The sequence below is a fragment of the Podarcis gaigeae genome (genome assembly GCF_964106915.1).
Source record: "Podarcis gaigeae genome assembly, chromosome: 3".
In the NCBI taxonomy this organism is placed as follows: domain Eukaryota; kingdom Metazoa; phylum Chordata; class Lepidosauria; order Squamata; family Lacertidae; genus Podarcis; species Podarcis gaigeae.
In genome coordinates, this window is record NC_139680.1 from 97352806 (window position 1) to 97379527 (window position 26722).

The 26722-nt window shown below is 42.9% G+C and overlaps 2 protein-coding genes across 8 annotated transcripts in view; both read right to left on the reverse strand.

The window, feature by feature from the left end:
• Positions 1-5754: 5754 nt before the first annotated feature.
• Positions 5755-15550, reverse strand: LOC310842029 (uncharacterized protein). Of its 5 annotated transcripts, none has more exons than XM_083733886.1 (7): positions 15529-15550; positions 11598-11669; positions 10654-10800; positions 10081-10133; positions 8998-9078; positions 7455-7547; positions 5755-6691 (listed from the first exon to the last, which is right to left on the reverse strand). In XM_083733886.1, exons 2-7 carry the CDS (start codon positions 11665-11667, stop codon positions 6641-6643), a joined length of 495 nt encoding a protein of 164 aa, XP_083590012.1. In that variant the 5' UTR covers positions 11668-11669; positions 15529-15550; the 3' UTR covers positions 5755-6640. The 5 variants fall into 5 exon arrangements, with proteins under 5 accessions (XP_083590012.1, XP_083590008.1, XP_083590010.1 ...); XM_083733882.1 differs by lacking the exon at positions 15529-15550 and adding an exon at positions 14956-15471; XM_083733884.1 differs by lacking the exon at positions 15529-15550 and adding an exon at positions 14416-14948.
• A 1999-nt stretch (positions 15551-17549) lies between these two features.
• TRAF5 (TNF receptor associated factor 5) overlaps positions 17550-26722 on the reverse strand; it is a 28760-nt gene continuing 19587 nt past the window's right edge. For all 3 annotated transcript variants that reach the window (XM_083733444.1, XM_083733445.1, XM_083733443.1), the window contains exons 6-11: positions 26276-26353; positions 25860-25934; positions 24345-24437; positions 22669-22809; positions 21456-21624; positions 17550-20740 (exon numbers count right to left, since the gene is read on the reverse strand). In XM_083733444.1, the coding sequence (XP_083589570.1) occupies positions 20163-20740; positions 21456-21624; positions 22669-22809; positions 24345-24437; positions 25860-25934; positions 26276-26353 (1134 nt within the window). In that variant the 3' untranslated portion in view covers positions 17550-20162. The remainder of the gene's footprint in view (positions 20741-21455; positions 21625-22668; positions 22810-24344; positions 24438-25859; positions 25935-26275; positions 26354-26722) is intronic.

Sequence of the window (26722 nt, forward strand, 5' to 3'; positions counted from 1 at the left end):
GTGCACGGCCTACCACGGTCCATCCTGTCTGACAGGGGGCGCCAGTTCCTGAACGTCAAGGTCAGCCTGGCGTCGGCGCGACACCCGCAGACTAACGGACAGGCGGAGAGAGTCAACGCCATCATGCAGCAGTACCTGAGATGCTACGCGAACCAGCAGCCCTCGACCTGGGTGGACTACCTACCGCTAGCCGAGTTTGCCTACAACAACACGAAACACGTGTCCACGGGGGTGACACCGTTTTTCGCCAACAATGGGCGGCATCCCAGAACCTTCCCGGGTTTAGAGAAAGTGAGGGAGGGGGAGCCGCAGGGAGCAGAGGCCGTGGCAGCGGAGTTGCAGGAGATCCACGAGCAGCTCAGGAGGCAGTTAGAGATGGCGAAACAGGTTTACAAAGTGCAGGCAGACCGACACAGGAGGGTTGGGGAAGACATCCGGGTAGGAGACTGGGTCTGGTTAGCAGCCCAGGCAGTTCCGGCCAGATCGTTGGCCAAGAAGAAGCTCGGGCACAAGCAGCTAGGGCCTTACCAAGTAGAGGCGCAGATCAACCCAGTGGCCTTCCGGTTAACACTCCCGGAGGGGTCCAGAATGCACCCGGTCTTTCATAGATCAGTGCTCACACCCTACAAAGAGCCCCACAGGTTTCAGGCACCAGGGACAGCGCCAGACCCGCTCAGGGAAGCGCCCAAAAAGGGGGGGTCGCCGAGAAGGGGGCCACTCAACGAAGCCACAGAGATTTTGGACTCAAGGTGGGGGGAGGACGGGAATGAATATCTTCTCGCCACAGAGGACACCCCGGCCAGCGCCAACAGGTGGGTGCCGGATTACGCATTGGAGGAGCAGTTGCTCAAGGAAGAATTCCATACACTTTTCCCGCACAAGCCTATGCCGGCGGGCTTTTTCGATGATTGTCTGTTCACACCCACACTCTCGGCCAGCACTTTCCGGGGTTTCTCGTCAGCGGAGGACTCGGCTCCGGGAGGCAGCTCCCCAGAGGGCTCGCTCTCAGGTTTTGGCACGGGGGGATCTTATTGGTGGGAGGACCAACCCGAAGTGGGATGGCGCAGAGACATGCCGGAGGGACCCTGGGAAGTGGTGTCACCTCAGGCGACAGGGGGAGGAGAGGTCGTGAGTGATGTGGGGGCGGCCTCAGATTTCGAACACACCGCCCAGGAGATGGAAGCGGAGGGAATCGCAGTCGACGAGCCCATGGAGGACTTTCTGGACTTATCACGATGGCTGCACGCCTCGGGGGACGAACTGTATCCTGAACTCACCCCGACAACTCTAGAGCGCCCGGAACCCGCACCTGAAGAGGGGGAGGGGGGAAGGGGGGGCTTCGAGGGGGGGATGGATGTCAGGGGTTCAGAAGGAGAGACACAGGAGGGGGAGCAAATGGAGAGTGAGGAGGAGGAGTACGAGGGAGGCGCAGGCAGTGACAGTGGCCAGAGTTATTAAACTTTAATAAAGACTTTTGTATATAACATCCACTGGGCGTTGGTCCTCTGTGAGCTGGGACCTAGCGGCAGTCCTGACAAGTATATACATCCTATTCCTGCATGAAGCTTCTACTCGTTTTCTATCTCAGTTGTTGAAAACAATCCACGCTTGCTTAGCTTAAGTAATATAACTTCTTGTTGTTGTTTAGTCATTTAGTCGTGTCCGACTCTTCGTGACCCCATGGACCAGAGCACACCAGGCACTCCTATCTTCTACCGCCTCCCACAGTTTGGTCAGGCTCAAATTTGTAGCTTCGAGAACACTGTCCAACCATCTCGTCCTCTCTTGTCCCCTTCTCCTTGTGCCCTCAATCTTTCCCAACATCAGGGTCTCTTCAAGGGAGTCTTCTCTTCTCATGAGGTGGCCAAAGTATTGGAGCCTCAGCTTCAGGATCTGTCCTTCCAATGAGCACTCAGGGCAGATTTCCTTAAGAATGGATAGGTTTGATCTTCTTGCAGTCCATGGGACTCTCAAGAGTCTCCTCCAGAACCATAATTCAAAAGCATCTGCAGTGATCATGGAGCCCAAAAAAGTAAAATCTCTCACTGCCTCCATTTCTTCCCCTTCTATTTGCCAGGAAGTGATGGGACCAGTGGCCATGATCTTTGTTTTTTTGATGTTGAGCTTCAGACCATATTTTTGCTCTCCTCTTTCACCCTCATTAAAAGGTTCTTTAATTCCTCCTCACTTTCTGCCATCAAGATTGTGTCATCTGCATATCTGAGGTTGTTGATATTTCTTCCGGTGATCTTAATTCCGGCTTGGGATTCATCCAGTCCAGCCTTTCGCATGATGAATTCTGCATGTAAGTTAAATAACCAGGGAGACAATATACAGCCTTGCTGTACTCCTTTCCCAATTTTGAACCAATCAGTTGTTCTATATCCAATTCTAACTGTAGCTTCTTGTCCCACACAGAGATTTCTCAGGAGACAGATGAGGTGATCAGGCACTCCCATTTCTTTAAGAACTTGCCATAGTTTGCTGTGGTCGACACAGTCAAAGGCTTTTGCATAGTCAATGAAGCAGAAGTAGATGTCTTTCTGGAACTCTTAATAGCATATTAATATAATTTAATAGTAGTAATATAACAGCAAATGGTGTTCCAGCACCAACGGTGCAAATTCAGAAATAATTGTGTACAGCTCTGAGAATTTAGCGAGCATGGCATATGTTGCAACCAAACACTAATCCAGCAAACTCTATACGCAGATGGAGGCATTGCATCAAAGTGGATAGGGCTTTATGATTATGAAAGCACTAGCAGTGAGTCTGCAGTGACCTCACAGCAGCAGCACTGCAGTTTATCTGGGATGGGGGGGGGGGCGCAGCAAGACTGGAGCTCTGTAGGCAGATAAGCAGTAATCCCAGAACTGGAGTTTCTGCCGCCCATGTCTCTTGAGGGCGATGATGTTAAAGTTTTGGCGATAGAATGGAATATCTGTATATGGAGATAAACATCTAGACCAACCAGCCACATTCCAGGAAAGGATATTTAGGGCATTGGCTGATTCTTGGATTTTTGGATTTTGGGCACCCTCAGCAGTAATCCCAGATTGGCTTCACAGGTGCATTCCCATAGCCCAGTTCCAGTCCTGTTCAGGTCAGTGGGGTGGCTGTGCTTCCGCACACCAGTTGCTACAGTATCAAAGTAGCAGTGGAAGTGACAGCTATGAAAGGAGTTCTGCTTCCACCCCCCCCCCCTTGAAGGCAAAGAAATGACTTCACTGAGGTTGAACTGTCATTTTGTCATACTAAAAATCAGTCTGCCCTGCTTTTACCGAACCTGGTCAAATAAGCTGGGAAGAGAAGGACAACAAAGAGCAACAAAGGCAGAGTTAAGCAACTATACACTATGTGTATAGCAAGGTTATGCTTAAAATTCTACAAGGCAGGCTTAAGCAGTATGTGGACCGAGAACTCCCAGAAGTGCAGGCTGGATTTTGAAGGGGCAGAGGAACCAGAGACCAAATTGCAAACATGCGCTGGATTATGGGGAAAGCTAGACACTTCCAGAAAAACATCTACTTCTGCTTCATTGACTACACAAAAACATTTGACTGTGTCGACCACAGCAAACTATGGCAAGTTCTTAAAGAAATGGGAGTGCCTGATCACCTCATCTGTCTCCTGAGAAATCTCTATGTGGGACAAGAAGCTGCAGTTAGAACTGGATATGGGACAACTGATTGGTTCACAATTGGGAAAGGAGTGTCGACAAGGCCGTATATTATTTCCCTGCTTATTTAACTTATATGCAGAATTCATCATGCGAAAGGCTGGACTGAATGAATTACTAGAAGATTGCTGGAAGAAATATCAACAACCTCAGATATGCAGATGACACAATCTTGATGGCAGAAAGTGAGGAGGAATTAAAGAACCTTTTAATGAGGGTGAAAGAGGAGAGCACAAAATATGGTCTGAAGCTCAACATCAAAAAAAACGAAGATCATGACCACTGGGCCCATCACCTCCTGGCAAATAGAAGGGGAAGAAATGGAGGCAGTGAGAGATTTTACTTTTTTGGGCTCCATGATCACTACAGATGGTAACAGCAGTCACGAAATTAAAAGACGTCTGCTTCTTGGAAGAAAAGCAATAACAAACCTAGACAGCATCTTAAAAAGCAGAGACATCACCTTGCCAACAAAGGTCCGTATAGTAAAAGCTATGGTTTTCCCAGTAGTGATGTATGGAAGTGAGAGCTGGACCATAAAGAAGGCTGATCGCTGAAGAATTGATGCTGTTGAATTATGGTGCTGGAGGAGAGTCCCATGGACTGCAAGAAGATCAAACCTATCCATTCTTAAGGAAATCTGCCCTGAGTGCTCACTGGAAGGACAGATCCTGAAGCTGAGGCTCCAATACTTTGGCCACCTCCTGAGAAGACTCCCTGGAAAAGACCCTGATATTGGGAAAGATGGAGGGCACAAGGAGAAGGAGACGACAGAGGACGAGATGGTTGGACAGTGTTCTCGAAGCTACCAGCATGAGTTTGACCAAACTGCGGGAGGCAGTGGAAGACAGGCGTGCCTGGCATGCTCTGGTCCATGGCATCACGAAGAGTCGGACACGACTAAACAACACCACCACTATGTGTATTAATTTAAATGCTCTATAAAAATAGGATGAACACATAAATGAGCTCATTTTCAAAGCACCTTTGACAACCAGTTTCATTTACAAATTATTTTAACAGAATTTATCAGCACCGTACTCTGTACAGATCTGTTAGAAATGTTTCCTTCTTCACCAGGACCTGTTCTCTAGTCAATTCCACTCTGCCACAAATTTAGAGGGATAGAGTGCCCTCTGCTGTTAGTTCCAGGGATTTTACCAAATGGAATTTGTGGAATGTTATACAGTACTGCAGAGGTTTTCAAACTTTCTGAGTCCATGGCTCCCTTGACCAACTACTTTCTTTCTGCAGCACCCCTGTGGGTATCAGGAGCCCAGTTATGTCACCCCTTGCCTGCAGAGCTGGCAGCCTCTCACCCTTTTTTGAACACCCTCCCTTGAGAAGTATTCCCTCAGCCTCCTCTCCCCTCTCCTTGGGAGTCCTCAGGGCAGCTGCTGCTGCCACTCCTAGTCTTTGAGCTGCCCCTCCCTGCCCCCAAAGAGATATGCCTCCTCACACTGCCCCACAGGGGCTTGGGACTTGTCTGTCCATTCCCAGCAGCAAGGGCTGTTAGACTGGCTGGCTAGGCTCCCTGGCCTGCTTGCTTGCTTGCTCCGCCTCAGCTCCTGGCAACCAGCATCCCTTGACCACCATTCAAGGCACCCCAGGGTGCCACAGCACACTGGTTGAAAACCACTGCTATACTGCATTACAGCAGATCTAACTATCCCTCCCTGCTTAGTTTGGGTGGTAGGAATATCCACACTAAGAAGTATTCTAGTAATTTATGCAAAATAATAACAACTATTACATATGCTGCTGCTAAGAGAGTCCAGAGTCCACTTTTCCCTTCTGTTAGTGCTGATCTTATTAAAAGTGTGATATGATATATGCTTCTCTCTCCTCCTCTCCCCCAGCCCATGTGGCACCTAATATGTGGAGTGGTAAGAATGAGCTACAAGATTTCATCATGCATTTCCTTTAGTAAATGTTCTCAACAGAGAACAGGTAGCGGTTTGGGGCAGGAACCTTGTGACCACTAGCCTGGCCTGTTTTGTTCTGCTCCGAGCTTCCATATCCTGACACTCTAAAACTCTGCTTGTGAGGCACATAATTCACCAAGTGCTACGTGATTCAAATTCAGAAACAGATTTTATTTGGTTTTCTTTTAAAATAGAAGTCTGTACATTGTGAAGTTACCTTACATGACCACTTGTCTACTGAAGTCTATTGGGCGTACCACTGAACTCTACTGAAGTTGATGTCCCGGTGGGATTCTCATAGTGTGCACCTACATACATATTTCTCTGTAGGTTAGAACATAAACTATGGCAAGCATACAAAAAAGCAAGCAGTGGGGATCAATACAAAATAATAAATTACACCAGGACGCAAGCTAGTTGCAGAATATTCACATAATGGTTATATTATGCCAGAATATTTTAATTAATAGCCTAGCACCTAGTTAACAAACTGCCGTTTGGCTTGTTAATAACAGGAAAAGGAAATCCTATCAATGAAACAATGTTTTCAAAAGTATACTGTATTAATTCCTCTAGAATACACACTACTTAGAAAGAGGTGATTTTTGTCGTTTACAAACAAATATCTTCAATACTAAAAATTTCTATATATACAGGTACTCTTTTTTTGAAAGAGCTTATTTGCAAATCGTCAGCTTTAACATGAAAAATGACAAAGGACAGCCAGTGGTAAAGTTGTTTTCTGCATGCAGTTTGGGATATGCGCAGTAGGTCAAAATTCAACCATGTCATCTCCCACTCAAGCATTTTTAAGGAATCGCCCTAGTTTTCTTAGGGTCCCCAGGAGCGGCAATATGGCTCTTTGTTGGCAAGTTGTTGCCATCAGTTCTTTACTGTTGTACAGGAGGATCTTCACATCAGGAGAATTTCAGCTCATCGCACATAAAGTGCTTTCACCCCTTCACTCTGAGCTTGCATTTGGTGCTTTGAGGAGCAGGTTGACAGACTTACTGGTCCTTGCTTAGTAGCATATTCACTACAAAGCAGAGTTCAAGAAATCAAGAAGTTCAGCGCGGTTTCGATCTCGCTGGAAATAAAAAACCCAGTGAATTTAAAACTATTTTATATATGCTTTCAATAGTCAGTTAAAACTATTAGAAACTCATTTTGTAGCCTTTTGTAAGGGGTGGTTCTGTTTTGCTTCCAAACTCCTAAGCTTTCAGTCACCTGAGTTCGTTATATCATTAGGGGGAATGATATAAATAAAATAATTCAATAACAGAAAAATCGCTAGAAAAACTAGAAGGCCTTTAAACATAAAGAGGTGTTTTTTAAACAAACTCAAGGAATGCAGAACATTATGAGAAAAGTTACAGCTTTGATCCAGCTGCCATTTCAAGTAGCAACTGGTCATCACAGATGTGTATATCCATCTGTATGAAAAGATACGTCCAGACAGTTTGACAGGGTTTGGAAAAGCATTGCAATGGAGGTGTACATCTGCATTGGCAGTACAGGACCCCCTGGACAGATACGTCCAGTCAAAGGCAACTATGGGATTGCGGCGCTCATCTCACTTTCAGGCCGAGGGGGAGCCAGTGTTTGTCTGCAGACAGCTTTCTGGGTCATGTGGCAAGCATGAATAAACTGCTTCTGGCGCAATGGCACACCGTGATGAGTGCTAGAGCCCACGGAAATGATTGGCAGTACATACAGATCTAGATCAAGGTGTAGACCAAAAGTGGATTATGAATTTACATAGCTCTGGTGCTACAACCAAAGGGAAAACAAACCAGTTAACACAGGTACCACCTCCCCTTAGGAAGCAATAAAAAAGTTTAAAATGTTACCTCTTTATCCTTTTTACTCTTCTTTACTTTCATCTTAATTTTCTTCCCTGTGATCATACTGTAGTTCTGATTCTTCTTTTTATCTTTCAAGTACTAAAAGAATGTATTTGATACATAAATAAATATGTACCATTTTTAATTATCTATATTGCTGTTGTTATTAATTTATTAAATTTGTATACCGTCCTTCATCCGAAGTTCACAACATAAAAATACAAAACGAGAATATAAACTACATAATAAAAACAAGAACAAAAAATCTCAATAACCCCTCCTCCTGCAAATATATTTAGAAGGACCTAGAATGTTAATCAGCCAAAGGCCTGGCTAAAGAGAAACGTTTTTGCCTGATGCCTGAAGATAGGAAATGAAGGCACCAGGTGAGCCTTGCTGAGGAGAGCATTCCACAAATGGGGAGCCACCACAGAAAAAGCCTGTTCTTGTGTTGCCACCCTCCGGAACTCTCGTGGAGGAGGCATATGAAACAGGACCTCTGAAGATGATCACAGGGGTCAGGGAGAGGTGCTTTTTGAGGTATTGTGGTCCGGAGCCATTTAAGGCTTTATAGGTCAAAACCAGCACTTTGAATTGAGCCCAGAATCTAACTGGCAGCCAGTGCAGTTGGACTTGGTTCAAACTGCCTTGCCCTAGTGAGCAACGTGGCTGCTGAATTCTGCACCAGCTCACTTTGTTCAGAGGAGGCCCTACATATAACTTGTTGCAGTAATCTAATTTAGATGTTACCAGAGCAACGGAAGTTAGGCTATCCCTGTGTAGATAGGGGCGCAGCTGGGCCATCAGCCAGTGCTGATGGAGGACACTCCATGCCCCTGAGACCACCTGAGTCTCAAGCGATCACAAAGGATCCAGAAGTACTTCCAAGCTACATGCCCACTTCTTCAGAATTATGTGTGGCTTACAGGCAAAACAGAAACATGTGCAAATATGTAATGAATGGACCTCTTAAGCCAAAACAAACAGGAAATCAAAAATCTTAAACTGATTTAAGTTTGGGGGGGAGGGAAATCTGACCCAATGGAAACAGCCTAAAAGCAAAATACTCAGGATTCTTCAGGGTCAGAGACTAAACCAGTAGATTCTATGAATCTGGTGAAAGTAATACTGAAAGAGTTTCACTCTCCTGAAGTTCATTCTGCTCAATCACACCTGTGGTAATGGTGCCAAACCAGGACTGAGGAGACCTGTGTATCAATTTCTATTCAGCCAAGCTCACCTTGGGGCAATTATACAATGTCAGCCTAAACCTAACTTAAGGGTTGTTGTGAGGATTAAACAGGGGTGGGGAGACTCTGTCTGCCACGCTGAGCTCCTTGGAGAAAGACCAGATAAAAATGTATAATAAATATGCCACAGTGTTTGTTCTAATAGCAAGATGTAGTTCAACCTTTAGAAAGGTAATCAAAACAGAAAATCTAAGTAATTCTACTGCCCATTTAAATACTTTTAATCAAGACACTTATCAGCTAGTCTAGTTCTGTGGGGGAAAATTGAGACACTGCCTGGCATTCAGTCTTGCACCTACCTTAGAAAGCTGTACAGGACCTGACTTTTCTTTCTTTTTCTTCTTTTCTTTCTTTTTCTTCAACTTATCTTTTTTTCTCTTCTAAAGAGATAAAAACATGCACAGACATTTCTTTATGCCTGATAGTAGCCACAGAGCACCTATACAGATTCACATTAATTTATGCACTTCCTACAGAGACCTAGCAGACCAAGCTCCCTATTTATTTATTTATTGGCAATATTTATAAGTTGCTAACCAGAATTCCCCAACCTTTTGAGGCCAGTGGGCATGTCTGGAATTTTGAGAAAGTCCTGTGGGTGACAGTCAAGAAATGGTTGCTATGGGAATGCAGCATAAAACAAACTGGCTGCTGTAGGGTGATTGATGGTGCTTGCAGAGAGCTGCGCCTTTGTATACACAACCTGATTTCAAACCATGAGGGCAAAGGAAAGCAGGCTCCCAATGTCATTGTGACATCTGGAGACTGACAGGTGCTGCCCATCCAACTTGGCTCACAGGGGATCAGGGAACCATGGATCTGACCTTCCTCAACCCGGCTCTACAGGTACCTGCTAATCAGCTGTTGAGCTCATTTAGTTCAATCCTTAAATAGAAGTCCAATCTATGAATGAAAATGTCAGTAGCATGCTTCCAATGATACCTTTTCTCCAGAACCCACTGTTAGCAGCCATATGACCCACCCACATTATCGGCTAACAGGCATCCAACCCATCATATGAGGATCACTGTTGTAAACTCAAGTCACATCCGCAGTGAGTTGAACCAACAATGAGACATGCATTTCCATGGATATGGAGTTCATAGGTCCATCACCAAAGCAGCTGAAAGACAAGCAATCTTCACATGACACCTCCATGAGAGGTTGTCACATGTCAGCAAGGAATGTAATCTGCTAAAAGGAAGTTAGTCAGAGTAGCATAATCTCTCATTTGGGTGGAAATCATATTCTGTCTGAATCCGCAGAAGAAAATTACAAAATATTTTGTGCTCAAAAACATGACATGTTGAACAAAGCACAGAGAAGAGGTTTCAGTTACTATGATTTTTCATCTCTGCTTCATCTGTTAATCTTGGCCTTACCTTTTTGTTCTGTTTTTCCTTTTTCCTTTTCTTTGATTTTGATTTGGGAGAATCTAGGAATTAAAATTAAAACAAACAAACACGTATTATGGCTTGAACGATGTTACATGAATCAGAGTTGTGTTACAAAACAGTTCCTGAGAAGGTGGAACTAGTTTTCGTTTATGTTTGGATATACAAGACACCATTTTGAATTAAGATTGCAGACCAAAATGTTCCAAACTGCACTGATTTGGACACCTCTAAAGATGGCACCATCAAATTTGGCACCAATGTTTACATGATCAAGGAGAAGTGTTTTAGTCTATAGATGGAATTCAATGTTGTGCCCCCTCCTTTCCTTGCTGGCTTGAGTATCAGGTCTATTACATTCAAGCATCTCCACCATGCTAAATCAGGTTCTCACAACAACAAAGTCATTAAGACATTGCACAGTTAAGCTCCTACAAAATGCAGGTTATTGATCTATGCTTGGTCTGGGCTGGGAAGTTGTCAGTATTTGCTGACTTGCTGTCAGTATTTGAAGCCATCATATACTAAACATATTACTTCAATGCAGAGATGAAATCATACCTCTACTACTTGAGCTGCTTCTGCTGTGTGAAGCAGAGGACCTTGAGGAAGAACTTGAAGATGAGGATGTTGAAGAACTAGACGACGTAGTGGAAGAAATTGAGGTGGACCTGCTTCTGCTGCGTTTTCGCTTCCTCTTCTCTCTCTCTTAAAGAAATAAAAACCCGGAGCACTGATTAGGATTTAGGGTTTTTGGTACATTAGATTAGAAAATCCTGATTTTAAATGGTAATTTAAAAAAATGCTTCAGTACATTTTTTATGCTTATTAGCTACAATTGAAAGGCAAAACACAGATTAATCAAATTGATAATTAAATAATAAACAGTGAACACATATATTTATTTACTGCATTTCATAGGATCATATAATTGCAGAGTTGCAAGGGATCTTGATTCAGGCCAAACCCCTGCAATGCAGGAATCTCAACTAGATCGTACATACAGAATCATTTAAATCCCATCTTCCTTCCATCATGGAATAGTACACAAGACAATACACAAGCAATTCCCAGGTTATCTATCCAGGCACCAACGAAACTCAGAAACGCTTAGCTTCAGCAAGGTGGCTGAATCTTGCACTACAACACTTCGAGAAGATAAGTCTAATTCACATAACAGTATGTTACATACTGACGATAAAGCAAGTTGACTTTGCAGTGATCAGAGAGTGCTGATTAAATAGTGTGACGAGTTCCAACACAACCCACAATGCCTTCAAAAACTTTCAAGTTGAGTGAACTTAAAAACACTCTGCTGCAGTCTGGAAATGTGCCAAAGCATCTGAAAGTGGTTCAAAACACCCAAATGCAGTATAAAAAAAGGTGTGTAAACCAATAGTTAGCATTTAATTGGCTCTGATACAAGCAATATACATTCAGGGAGTGTGAAACCTGAGAATGCTCTCTATTGAAGCTACTGTCACAGACTCAACAATTACACTTACCTCTTCCTTTTGTTATCTCTTGCGATGTTGCACACAGTGCCCCACCTTTCTCTTCATGTCTGTTATCCATATCTATGAAACATATATATTTATATATACACAAACAAAATTGTCAAAAATATTTTCTGTGAAAGAAAATGAAACTACCTGTTGAGATGGAGTTTTTCCACTACCAGGAAAGACTAATGACCTTGGTACTACTGAATTTTAAGCATCTGATCTAATCTAAGCAGTTGAAACAGATTTGGGCATATCAGGTTTAGATTAGAGTCTGTTTCAACTGCTTAGAGTGTTAAACTGCAGTTTAAGAATTGTGCACAAGTGGTAACACCAACAGTATGATGTGTGTAAGTAAACAGCCAATAAGCAAAAATGAATTTCTTAAGGACCAGCTTTGCAGCTATGCGGTAACTTCAGGCATGATTTGCATGGCTACATGTGAAAAAATATTCATGCCAGTGGCACATCATCAATGCAACTTGTTTGTACAGCCAAGCCTGGGGGCTCTCCGAAAAGATTTCATGTTGCATTTAGTCACCTAAAAAACTCTTCATCCAAGAGAAGCTGAAAGTGTCTTGAAATTCTATAAAAGAGTAGCCTTGGAAATGCTACATTATTCACATTTAATCAGCCAGGGTACTTGCAGAAGTTAAATAATGTAACTCCCTAACAAACACACTTTGGCCAAGCTTTTGGAGCGTGAACAGATTGTCAAACTACAGTGGTACCTCGGGTTACAGACGCTTCAGGTTACAGATGCTTCAGGTTACAGTCTCCATTAACCCAGAAATAGTACCTTGGGTTAAGAATTTTGCTTCAGGATGAGAACAGAAATCGTGCAGTGGCGGCGCAGCAGCAGTGAGAGGCCCCATTAGATAGAGTGGTGCTTCAGGTTAAGAACAGTTTCAGGTTAAGAACAGACCTCCGGAACGAATTAAATTCTTAACCCGCGGTACCACTGTACAGTCATACCTCGGGTTGAATGTGCTTCGGGTTGAGCGTGTTCGAGTTGCGCTCTGTGGCAACCCTGAAGTAACAGAGCGCGTTGCTTCTGGGTTTTGCCGCTTGCGCATGCGCAGACGCTCAATATGATGTCATGTGCATGCGCGGAAGTGGCAAAATATGACCCGCACATGCGCAGACGCGCTGTCGCGCCTTACGTTGCGTTCAGGATGCGAACGGGCTCTGGCACGGATCCTATTCACATCCCGAGGTACCACTGTCCACCAAAATGAGCTCTCTCCCTCTCGCCTGGGGTAGTATGGCTGTCTGTATTCGTCTACCATGCAATAAGTTCCAGAAGCTTAACTGTGTTAACCTGTTACAGTAAACACAAAATGGAATTTTGGGACACTTACTTTACTCTTTCTGGAATAGGTTTTCATGGTCTAAAGCCCACTTCATCAGATCCAGATAGCTAGCATTATATGTGTTATTTATATACAATCATCCATTTGCAAAGTGCTTGAGAGAGAACAAGAGGCCACGTCACTGCCCTGAGAAACATACAATCTAAAATCTGACAAGAGGGGGTAAAAAGGAAGTGCAGAGCTGTGAAAGCACAGGAAAAACAGATGGAGAATGTGTTATTCCCCCACCCCTTCTTCACTGTTACACATACTTGGGCAGTTACACCAGGTTTTGTGCCAACAGCTTTATGAGAAAAGTGGGCACTGAGGAAGGATTTGAGGAAAGAGAAAAAACTGCATCACAAAAGTCATGTATGAGGTAGTTCCAAATGGGGAAAGACAGTCTTCTGAGGGAGCAGAAGACCTTTGGACAGATGGGGGTGATAGAGCTACAGGAGCAAAGGTCAAAAGCAGGGATGTTTCAGGACATAAGAATGGAGAGATAAGGAGGGGCAAAGTCATGGAGGGTTTTGATAGTAAAGATGAGAAACTGTTGGACCAGACAGGGCATCACATCATTAGAGGGAGGAATGATTTTAACAGCAGAAACAAACAGTTTTGTGACACCTTAACCCTCCTTTGGGAATGGGCATTGTTAATAATGTAGTTGCTACTGTCCCTACTTTCTGCATTTCATTTCCCTTTGACTTCGCAGATTCACAATTTCACCTCACTGTTGTGTGGGGGACACACACACAGAAACACACCCCACTCAAGCAACATTTCGTTTGTCTAGTCCAAGGGTCAGCAAACTTTTTCAGCAGGGGGCTGGCCTACTGTCCCTCAGACCTTGTGGGGGGCGAGCCTGTTTTTTGGGGGGGGAAATGAATGAATTCCTATGCCCCACAAATAACCCAGAGATGCATTTTAAATAAAAGGGCACATTCTATTCATGTAAAAACACACCGATTCCCAGACCGTCTGCGGGCCGGATTTAGAAGGCTTTTGGGCCAGATCTGGCCCCCGGGCCTTAGTTTGCCTACCCATGGTTTAGTCCACAGAAGCTTACACTATTAATACATTTGTTAAAATTTAAAGTGCCACTCAACTCTCTGTTGTTTTTGCAAATACCCCTCTGGAACTTAGCTGGATGGAGTTGATGGAACCAAGGTGAGGCAATGGAAGACCAGAGAGGAGAGCATTGCAGCAACCTAGGCCAGGGGGCAGAGGGACAAGGGTCTTTTCCCAGGGCTCAGAGAGGAAAGCCCCTGGTGTGTATGGGTGGGTGTTTTTTGCAATGCTCTGAAGTGAGAAGTAACCATGACCTGGCAATGGACTGACTATGGCGAGCAAGGCAGGGAGATGTCAGTGTGCCTGTCCAACATCAGACAGGCAGAGAGGTATAGAGAAAGCGAAACAGCAAGGGGCTGTTTCTATCAAGGTTTCCACGCAACAGGTCAAAGTCATACCAGATAAGCGCAGTAGCAATCCACAAAACAATGCATTGGTTGGTTTTCAAGGTGCCGCTACAAGGCTCCTTAGTTGTGTTTGCAGGAGATAGCATGGAAAGTTTATCCCCCACAGCAGCACATTTGTAATGCGTGGAAAAGATGGTTGGTTATTTTCACGAGAGGGAAGATTCACAATCCCTCACGCTGAGGACCAACCCCACGCTTCTAGGGGCGGCGGTGATAGTTACTCCGGATTAAAGCGCTCCTTTTGGCGCCTCGCGGAAGCCAAAATACGAATATAACCCCCCACGGCCCCTAACCGGAGCCCCTCGGGCCCGTTTACACGCGTGGGGTGCGACTCCTGCCGTCGACAGTAACAGCAGCAGTTATTCACCACAACAATCCTCTCAGAGCCCCGCCGCGTACGAGGCGCCTCAGGGACCGGGCGGTGCGCAGGGCGGGCGGCTAGCGGGGAGAGGCCGATTATGCCCGGAAAGCGCGCCGGGTCTATGAGGCAGCAGCTAACAGGCCTTCCGGCCTGCCCAGGACGGCGCTTACCGGCGGCGTCGGCGGCGAAGGCGACCAGCAACCGGCGGCCGTCGTGGCCCCAGGCGCTCCGGGAACCCGGAACCACAACGCGGAGCACCGCCGCCTGCCGGGACAGGGCCAGCGCCGATATCCGGGAAATGGCGGGAGGCGAAAGGCGCTCGGGGTCGGCGCCTCCCTCTCGGCTCCCGGCTGCTCGGGGCGCCGCGCTGAGGGGGAGCCGGGCGAGCGAAAATAAGGGGGGAGGGGGGAGGAGACTGAGCCCGGCTTAAGGCTGCGCGCGTTTACTCAGAAATAAGTCCCCGTGTTCTGTGGGGTCTACTCCCTGGTAAGAGCGCTCCAGGCGGCCCACCTGACAGGGGTGGTTTGGCGGAGGGGAACGACAAAGCTTGCGACGACAAGCACGCTGAGCGTTATCGAAGGGAAATGGCTCCTGATTAGCAGCAGCAACGTGGCTGCTTTTCATTTCCTTGCTGAGGGGAAAGGACGCCGTGGGGTGTTTTGTTTGTTTGTTTAAGCGGGGGCGGTGGGGGGGGGGCAGCTGCCACCCCCCAAAATCAAGTAAATAAATAATACTCAGCTGACCAATTGTATTGCAGGTAACTCGGTTCTGCCCGCCCCAACCCTAAAGCCAATAAATGGTGGCTACGCCCGTGTGTTTTAAACCGTTGTCATTTATTTTTTTAACCTCAGTCGGTATCTGTATTGAGGCGCGCGCGCGCGCACACACACACACACACACACACACACACACACACACACACACACACACACACACACACTCTTTTACATGTTTTTATTGTGACTGAATAAAAGCATAACATTCTTTTTATATATAATAATTTTTATTACCTTTCAATTGCAATCCAGTAATAGCCTCATTATAACAATAACAATTTATAATACAGCTATTAATATCAATAGTTCAAATGCCAAATTATATAATTTAGATAAGGTGCTCCCACCCTCACGTGCTAGAATTGATGGCTTGATTATTTGCTTTATTTCTGTGTTCCAAAATCTTATTAATTTCCATTACATTAAGGTCATAATAATCCTTATACAACAACTGCAATATTAATAACTTCTGTCCGTGTTTACACATTAAATGATTTATAAAACTACAAGTGAGGAACTTAAGCTATATCCTTGTTCTTCCTGTGTGTGGCAATTCTGTCCCTGGTGTTTCTTCCTGTACTTGTAAGATGTTATGTCTGTCTTTCCCCTGGTTGCTGTTGTTATCCACCATGCCTTGGGCGAGACTGCTATCCCATTGTTGTTCCAGAAATTTCTCCATTAAAAGCATAACATTCTTAATTTTCCAAAGCACATCACATTCTGAGCTTGGCTTGAGCAAACCGTTATACGACTTCCCATTTTATATCTTGGAGAGGGAGGATGTTTGCTATATTAAGAAAGATTTGTTTGAAAACTAGTACATTTTCCAGCTGCTTGTGTGTGTACGCTATTTTAATGTTCTTTAAGATGCTTGTTTATCTAGTGGTTTGATATAAGCTTACACCCTGAAAAGCAACAACAAATTATTTTGTTTTGAAATAAATGTGGCACTAGTGGGCAACAGGTCCCACCAGTTTTGTAAACTAGTTTTGTTTATTCTTGTAAACAATAATGGATTGAAAAGTTGATTATTCGGGGGGGAAACCTGGTAGTAACAATAGGCATTATGCACAAAGAGGTTAAAGCCTTTAACACATTTATTATATCATTCCAAAAGCAGGGGTTTTGAAGAGAGGTTAGAGAGCCCTCTGGCAACGTGGTACAGCGGTTGCTGGCTCCTATGCGGCATGTACGGAGAAAGGCAAATACGAGATTGCTATTCCCTTTTCCTGTGTGAATAGCAACCTTGCCAAGGAGCTGCTGAGGTACATAGACTCAAGAGTTGGAAGGGAACATGAGGGGGCCCCCTAATCCAACGCAGGAATCTTTTGCCCTATGTGAGGCTTGAACCTACAACCCTGAGATTAAGAGTCTCGCGCTGTACCAACCGAGATAAACAGATGAAGATGATTTTGCCAGTGCCATTGTTACTGTAGCACAATGGGGAAGAGTGAGGCAAGAGTCCTATACCTGCAATTGCCTTATATGGGAATGAGGCAAGGTCTTCCTGATTGTAACAACTCAGGAATTATGTAAATTGCATTCCTTTGATAAAGTTGCCCTTGAAAATTTTGCAGTACTTGTGAATTGCAGTCTTTTCACTTACTGAGAATAATTTTGGACAGGCTTGTTATGGAAGGACTATTTCAGAACAATAGATACACATGTAGAAAGGTAGCTAAAATATTCTCTCTCCCACCCGCCCCTCTATAGAGAGCCAGTCAGCTCAGTGCATAGCAGCTCAGGTGAGCGATCAGGGAAGACAGTTTTACTACATTTTACTACCTTCCCAATAATAACCTCCCAAATTAGATCAATTTCCAGACTAATTTTCCTTCTTGGAGCTGGAGGATTATGTATACCTAACCTCTTCCCCCAACCCCAAGTTTTGTGTGTTCTACTGTGTCTACAAAAATTAAGGCGGCAATAAGGAGGCATTGTTTTAGAAGCTGTTTGAGAGCTCAAGAATTCAGCAATCAGGAGAATCATTTAAGAACCATTGGCTTTTTAATATTTATTGAAAAATGTGAACCACTCATAACAAAAGGTTAAAAACTACAGCAATAAATACATCAAACATATCTAAGAACATATCAACAAGTTGGCACAGAAATGTAAACTTTATGGGGCCCAGGTATTAAAATGGAATATTTAAAGCAAATTCCCTCCTGTATTAAAAAAAGGGAAGGACTTACAAATTCTCATTAGTAAAAGAATTAGAAAACTTCTTTTCTCTAAAAAAAAAAAGGAAAGAAAGCAATTTTAGCTTTACAGCCTCTTTAATAAATGTGGCCAACTTTACAAAAAAATTAACACACAAGGCAGTGATATGGCTGCGAATCCCAGCCTAGAGAATTCCATCCTTCAGAACTTGGAACCCACTAGGTATATGCCACAATGCTTCCTTTGTCACCCTGCTATTCCAGCTGTGGCTGCAAGCCCCATCATAGTAAGGAAACAAGAATAGTAGACAATGCTATTAAAAGCAGTGAGCCAAGAGGCAACACATTCTGAGAGGATGGGGAAAGAGTATTGCAAAGTGCCTGGTAATGCCTCAGGGCTGGATCTCACATCCCTGAAAAAACTCACAGCCTTACTTGCATTTCAACCTGTCGTTAAAAACAGTAAAAATAATTCAGTGCTTGTAAGATGGCAATTCAGTTTAGACAAAAATGAACATGCTTTCAAAGTTGTTTTGAAAATACACCTACACACTCAACATCAAACCCCCTCACACTATATCTATTAAAGCACCACCCTTTCATGCTCAAAAAACTACAACATCAATGCAATAAATCCTCACAACACCCTAGTATGGCAAATTACATCAACTAGAAAGAAGGGAGCAGAAAGAGAATTAAAACAACATTCTTGTGGCAACGTCAAAGTATATCTGATTTCAGCCACACACCTATGTATGAAAATAAGTCCAGTGCTCATAATTCTTGCTGATTTCACCCCCAAAACACCCACCATGGACTTTTGGTTTCAATATATTAATCTCTGTGTTTATCAAGACTCTCCTTTGCAGGAAAACATCACATCCATATTTACATAGAAATAATTGGATAGCTTTTGTAAAGTGCTTTTCTGAGTTATTTGCTGTAATCCATCTATGCGGAGAACCCAAATTCCATGCAATTAAAAAAATAAAAGGCAACTGTTCAATCACCCTATTCATTCTGATATCTGAAGTAAGCAGATTAATAAAGTGGGTGGCAGGAGAGGATGCATACCCCTAAACATTTTGTGAATCTTTGTACTTTTGTCCATTTATTGTATTTTTTTCGATCCGAACTATAAAATAGTGATTTTCTTGAGTCAAAATGAGAGTACCCCTAAACATTTTTTTTTAAAGAAAAAAAGCACTGGTTCTTTCTATTCAACTCCTATCACAATGGGCATTACAGGAGCTATCAAACTGTGGGTGATCAGATTGATTGTGCTGCGCACACATGTGAACTCACCCTAGAAGTGCCACAGGACTGCTACTTGAAAACTTGAAAACTTTCAACTAACTGAAGTGCTTTAAAATCAGGATCTAGGGATCTTCCTAGATACTAGGTTTGCTTTCAAAAGATGCCACAGTCATGCATTTTATGAAATAGGGCCTATTCTACAGTACATAATCGTGTGTTTGTGTGTGTGTGTGTGTGTGTGTGTGTGTGTGTGTGTGTATATATATATATATATATATAAAAATATATAAAAGAAATGCTCTCAAGCAGGTGGCGCTGTGGGTAAAACCTCAGCTCCTAGGACTTGCTGATTGCATGGTCGGCGGTTCGAATCCCTGTGGCGGGGTGCGCTCCCGTCATTCGGTCCCAGCGCCTGCCAACCTAGCAGTTTGAAAGCACCTCCAGGTGCAAGTAGATAAATAGGGACCGCTTACCAGCGGGAAGGTAAACGGCGTTCCGTGTGCTGCGCTGGCTCGCCAGATGCAGCTTGTCACGCTGGCCACGTGACCTGGAAGTGTCTGCGGACAGCACTGGCTCCCGGCCTATAGAGTGAGATGAGCGCACAAGACTGGCCCGTGCGGGCAGGGGTACCTTTACCTTTAAGTCCTCTCTATACATAAGAGCAAACCCCAATGAATTCAAAAATACATAGGATCAGGCTGTCAGTGGGGTAGATGGGAAGTGTGTCAATTTAACCTTCAGCCCAAATTAACATTAGAATTCTTTCGTTTGCCGCAAACTTGTGAAATGCCCCAAACATTCCCTAGTGAATAGCACCTCTAGCAATGCTTGTAACAGAGTGAGAAGAACTGATGGACCTGCATTTGGGTTTTGGAATATTCTACTGTAGTATCACCTGATAATGTGTCTCCTGAGATAAATAATGACTCAGTTAAGAGCTTTTCAGACATAAAAAAACTCTCTCAAATACCAAGTTTTGCTATATGCTTCAAATTCACCTCATTAGAGACTTGACTAGTTTTCTTAATGCAAGTTGAAAAAGTAACAAAGAAGTAGTCAAAGCTATCAAAAAAGAATATAAAAGTAGGTCAGCAGAGTGAATAGCAGCTTTTTCCTGTTGTCTGAAAGAAATCCAGTTAAATCACCAAGCCATCACCTTTAACAGTTCTCTTCCAAGCTCTCTCATAATTCCTCGAGGTCAGTTAAATCCACCACTACTTTCAGGAAGAGTGTATCATCTCTGATGTATGTATTCTTTGCATTTTCAAGCACAGTATGTGCAACAAACCGAGGACACCCTGAGGCAACATTCATCTCTCCTTCAGGTCTCTTGAAGCTGCTGCTGTGAGGGTCGGCTTTAAAGGTTTCTGTTATGTGATGTTTCTTCCCACTTTGGTCCAGAAGCATTAGTGTGACCTTTTGCTTGAAAGGCCACGGTAACAATGAATCAAACTCCCCTCTCATCACTACAAAGTACAAGGAAACGTGAGTGCCCTTTCCTGAACCATCCCCATTCAGGTATGCTCTGGCAGACAACCTGTACCCACAGCGGCTGGTGTAAAAAGGCTGGCTGACTACAGAGGGACAGAGTCCCTCCATAGCCTCTTTTTTCTTCATCTTGTAGTCGACAATTTTCCAGATCAGTTTCCCATTGTAACTTGTCCCTTCTAGAAGTTTAAACCGTTCTTCGTTTTTGTTAAGTTGTGCCCTGTGGATACTGAGGTGGACATCATGTTGGTTGGACAAGTCTTCCAGAACAACTAAGAGAAAGAAATGTGGGGAGATAAGAGAGGGTTACATACAGACACTTACAGAGTTTGTATTAGGCATCATTTTTACATATTTAACATCTAACTATCTAGAGCAGTGAGGGCCAAACTTGGCCCTCCAGCTGTTTTGGGACTACAACTCCCATCATCCCTAGCTAACAGGACCAGTGGTCAGGGATGATGGGAATTGTAGTCCCAAAACAGTTGGAGGGCTAAGTTTGGCCATCACTGATCCAGAGCAACTGTTCAGAGTCTGGCACTAACAGCTCCATTCCTTGTGATGCAACCTACTTTTTCTTCAGATTGGGGGCAACGCTGAAGTCAGTGGTCTGTCCGTTTTTAGTAGGATACATGGATTTGGATTCTAAACTCTTTGACATGCAAACCTCTTGTAAAAAAAAAAAAAACTTAAAAGAGGAAGAGCACAACCCCTTCCATGCTTAACCTCCCCTCCCCAAAAAAGACCAGCAAAATAACCATTCAAGCATTGGCTCTCTAGAACCAAAGGAGAACACATAGGGAAAGCAGGAGACCAGTGTGCCACTAGGTAGCCATGTGGTTTGCTGAGAAAAGTACATGAATGAACTTGTAAAAGCCTCAACTCCCCTCAATGGCATTTTAGAATTTTAGATCTTAAGTAAACTAAACTAGCTTACCACCCCCATAACACCAAAACACTTTAGGAAGAGAAGAATCCCCAATATACCTAAACGCTGCTCGTATGATTCCAGGAAAGCAACCTTTTGCTTTATATTATCAATGGTCTCCAGAAGTGGTCTCAGGCTGAATTTACTCTGCTGCTGATTTGCCATCTGGACCAGCTGTCTCACTTGTGTTTCCAGGCAGGCAGATTTATCAATGTGAATTGCCAAAGTCTTTAGCGATATGGGGATGAGAGAGAAGGGAGAAGACATGCAATTTTAAAATAAGATTGAAGACGACAAACTAGTATTACAAATTGTTTATTAAAGTCTATCATTGACTGCATTTCCCTCCTCTGAGTTTTTCCAAAGGTTTCTTTTCAGTTAGGATCATAAATCGTCTGTCGTCACGATCTCAATTGTGCGAGGCGAAAAAGTCCAATGGCTTTGTCTTGCACAAATCGTTTTCTATCCCCTGGTCCTCTTTGTTTACTCCCACATTTCATGGTTGATGCTATGTCTGCAGCAATGATCTTTGCCAACGGGTTCAGGATATTTCCTTCCTTCCTCACTGCAATCTCAACTGTTGTGACAGTTTTAACCTTCTGCTTTAGTACCATGCCATGGTATAGCTTTAACAAAATGGTTGTTCCTGGTGCCCTTCTTCCACTCCAGTGCTAAAATTTAGATTGAGAGGTTCTTGGAGATTTACACTTGTTTATTTTGTTGGTTTATGAAATTCTCAAGTTACATATACCAAACTGTACTTTTCTGCATTTCATTTCTTTCTGACTTCACTGTTTGCAGTCCATCTCCCCACAGGAAAATGAATATATGCTAATCAGGAAAACATTTCATTGGGTGGACCATAGACTGCAAAACATACGATATAACATACATTTGATATATAATACTGCATACAATGTGCAGTAAGTCTCCAATGTTTATGCTCACTTATTGAGCTGCATAAATAATCATTTTTATCAAGAGCATGCAAACTTCAATTTTGTATCCCAGTTATGTGGGTTTCACCCAATGCATGCAGGAGACAGTCACCACACATGTGCAATCTGAAAGCACAGAGGGGTGGGAATCCATTTTTGCTTTCAGCATGCGAATGAACTATGAAAACAAAATGGAAATGATGTCCAGGTTAAGCAGAGCCAGAAAACCTCACATTTTAAGCTGAATCTAGCACAGTGCAGGCAGTATCACCACATAGATACTGTTGTGTTTTCTTTGAAGCAGAAACTCTGTTAGGAAGGAGGATGGGATTACCTGAGTGCTTGCCAGTAAGTTGCTATTTTTACCGTACAGCTGTGTAAACTGCCTGAAATCTCTCTCACACTTCTTAATCGTGTCTGCTAGCTGCTGTATTTTTCTCTCTTTGTGTTCAAGATTGTTATAAAGGTCAGAGATCTACAAAATAAAATGCGAAGTTGTAAATTTAATGTTTTATTTTTAAAAAGACACAAAAACTCATGAAAAAACTGAATTATGAAACAAGGGTTAAATCCAGCTAATGCTCAAAGTAGTTAGTCATGTCTAACTCAGAACAGAGCTAACACTGAATACAACCCAGAGGGTTTGCTCAGCTGTTAAGAGATGGACAAGCTAATAGCCCAAGGATAATTCCCACAATCACTTTCGACGGGGTCAGTTTTTATCTTGTGTTCCACACAGACCCAACAACCAAGTATGGTAGCCCACCAGAGGCTTAACAATCTCTCTGTTTTTGTCCACTGCCTAGGACTATGACAGATTGATTTTGCCTCAGCTGCAACAAAACATGTCTGTCCTGCATCGGTTTCTACAGCCACAGCAGGCACTGTAACTCTCCCATAGCTTGACTTCACCTACGAAGGCGCACTCCTCCTCCCAAGGTAGACACATGCCAACAAGGACACCCAGGAAAGTTTATAGTGTGTACAATTCCCTCCACCCCCCACTGATGCATGCTATACACATCAATAGCAACAGAAAAAATGGTAGCCAACAATCAAAACCCATTGTTTCTAGGGTGTGATTTAAATATGCATCAATGAGTACCATGCTGCTAGATTCAGAAGGTTTTTCTTTCATAAGAAAAGTGACACCTAACCTCACAGTGACTTTCTGTAGAACACACACTCACGCACACACTCAACAGTTTTAGCATGGCATGAGGAACTGAAACATGCTTTCCTCTTTTCAAGCTGACTTTCTAAAGTTCATCTTATTCAAATGAAGGATCACCACACATTATAAATGTTGGAAGGTACCAAATGGCCCCTAACACATAAACACCCTTCAGAGAACAATAAGGGTGCCAAAAGCACTGCAGAAATAACCTGAAGCAGATACATGGAAGATTAGTGTTACTACTTGCCCTTTCTTCATACAAAAGCTTTCACTGTACCCAAACCTTAACGTAATAACAACAATACTGCAATCATATGGAAATGCAAAGGGAAGGGGCCTTCAAAGGGGGAGAAGGGTACTTTTTGCATGTAATAATAATAAAAAGATAACTGTCAACCTACAGATTCTTAATTAGCAACATTTTCCCCCCAGGGCTCCAGACTTCTGTCTGCATATATACTTTCGACCAAACCTCATCCTTCCTTCTAGTTTGCTACATGAAAAAGTACTTGAGGCAAATTACCTTCTTGCTAATTTGCATACTCCCTTCTGCAAAGTGCTACTGTGAATCTGTAATGACGGTATGTAAATGTGGCGTGGATGTGTGGTTCCCCGCCCCCAACTAGCTACTGTGTGTGTGGACAATTGTCTCCAATAAAGATCTCACAAGCAGTAGTAATTTCTCCAAAATTAGCAAATTGCACAAGTACATGGGTAAGACACTTGTGGAACTAAGGGAAGTTTAGCCTCTTTTGAACCTCTTTGAATTTTTAGAACTGTCGCTTGTTTCCACTTAGAAGCTGAAGGGTTTGGAAGGAAATGCCATGCTATACCTGATCTTCCAGCTTTGAGTTCTTATCTAAGATCTGAAGCATGTGTTCTCTCAAGTACATATTCTCATGTTCTGAAAGTTTTCCTCTTTTAATCTAAAATGAGAATATAAACATGTAGTGAGAACAAAGCTAACCTGACACATTATAAACTAAACAGATTTAAAATCATTCTAAAGCAAAAAAAATCAAAACAAAACGTAACAAGGGGAAAGTGCGAGATTGGCTACATTATGCTCAGATTAAAGAAGTTTTTAAACTTGACAAAAAGTTAGGATTCCAGGTGGAAAAATCGAAGCTAGAAACGGAATTGTTAGGGCCTAAGACTAAGGTACTTTCAAGAATGTATAACTTGCTGTTAAAATGGAATACACAAGATGAAACGGTTAAATCGGCTATGATAAAGTGGGCACAGGACATTGGATATAACATCATGTTTGAGGACTGGGAGAGGTTGTGGACTACGGGGCTGAATTTTACTGCATGTAATGCTTTGAAAGAGAATGTTATGAAAATGATATATAGATGGTATATGACCCCAGTCAAACTTGCAAAAATGTACCGCTTGTCTGATAACAAATGTTGGAAATGTAAAGAAAATGAAGGAACATTCTTTCACCCCTGGTGGACTTGTCCTAGAGTGAAGGCTTTCTGGGAAATGATATATAATGAGCTGAAAAAGGTGTTTAAGTATACCTTCCCTAAGAAACCAGAGGCCTTCCTTCTGGGCATTGTCGGCCAGAAGGTGTTAAAGAAGGACCGAACATTCTTTATGTATGCAACAATAGCAGCAAGGATACTTGTCGCTAAGCATTGGAAAACTCAAGATTTACCCACACTGGAAGAATGGCAGATGCAACTGATAGACTATATGGAACTGGCCAAGATGACTGGCAGAATCCGAGACCTGGGAGAAGAGACGGTGGAGGAAGACTGGAAGAAATTTAAGACTTATTTACAAAAATATTGTAAACTGTATGAATGCTAAGAAGGAGGCCAGAGTATAAAAAACTTGGCACCATTAAGCTAGGTGAAGTGAAAGATGAAGAGAAGCTAAATTTAAGAAAATGTAAAGTTTGGGAAATTTTAGGTTATATTTTAATTTTTGAGATTTGAATTAAAGTTACCTAAATTAGAGAAACAACATCGGAAAATAGATAATAAGAATAGAAAAAAGGGGATAAATTTGCTGGATAGAAATTTATTGTCAGGAATGCAGGAGCGGGAGATGTGAGGGAGTCCAAGAAGTTGAGAAAATTATGTTAAAAGAAGTGCTATATTATATTGTTTCTTTGGTATTGTAATTAAGATAAAAACTATCAATAAATATTATTTAAAAAAAAACACAAAACAAAACGTAACAAGGGGAAAATCTCAGCAGGGATATTCTGAAAAAATTAAACCAGAGGAACAAAAAAAGAAGGATGAAGCAGAAAGAGACATTGGTTAGCTAGTGCCCTTTTATGCTTTGGAGAATTAGCATCTACTGTAGGACCATGGATGATTGCATTACAATACCTTTGTAGAACAGCCATACTTTTTATAAGGACAATCAATTTTCACCTCCGGACATATTACGACATGCTCTTCTACCTGCAAATATTAACAAGTTTTAAACGACACATTAATTATAGGTGAAGAAGGTTTGTGCGTTATGACCTTTATTTCCTGCAAAAGAAGTACAAAAAGGAACTAGATTACATTCTCTGCATCGTCACCAAATCTAGTCATGGACAATGACAATAATAAAGCGGTCCACAGATGCTACTTTGTGCTCTTACATTATCCATGGATGGCAATGTCACATAATTACTAACACAAAGAAGGGCGGCAACTCGTACTGCCACATGCAGAGGCTAGCAACAACTAGGGACTATTTTGCTCTTCTCTCAACAACACTGTTATCTTGCAATGAAACGAAAATAACATTGTACCTCTTTTGTCAGAATTATCTGTGGGCAGCCATGGGGACAAATCAAGGGATAATCGGGACAATCTGTTCTCTCATGAGTCTGAAAACACATTGGGAAATCTGTTATTCAAGAGAAATGAAGAGGTTGGCTCTACTTAATACAAAACCAAAAGGCAGAAGAAATCGTGTTGACCATCCACTAGGAATCGACAATGCAAGTCCAACTGAAATGAACAATAGTGCTTTTTCAAGCACTCCTTCCATCACTCCAAAGGGGAGGGGGAGGGGAGGAATGCACAATGCTCCAGTTGATTGTGGTTTTCATATATAAGGTAGGCCTTTCTAACCTGCTGCATATTACAGACTTAATGTCATTACATCCCTCTCTGATTTTTATTTATTTATTTCTTGCTTCGCATCTCTCTCTCTTCTACAGTGGAATAAAAAGTAAATGGCCCATGTCTAGAAA

Bases quoted from the DNA above. Each gene is read 5' to 3' on its own strand.
- LOC310842029 (XM_083733886.1), bottom strand. From the start codon at position 11,667: ATGGATAACAGACATGAAGAGAAAGGTGGGGCACTGTGTGCAACATCG. The intron at 10,801-11,597 runs GTAAGTGTAATT...TATTTCTTTAAG, and splicing joins AGAGATAACAAAAGGAAGAG to AGAGAGAGAAGAGGAAGCGA. The intron at 6,692-7,454 runs GTAACATTTTAA...TTTTATTTCCAG, and splicing joins AGAGTAAAAAGGATAAAGAG to CGAGATCGAAACCGCGCTGA.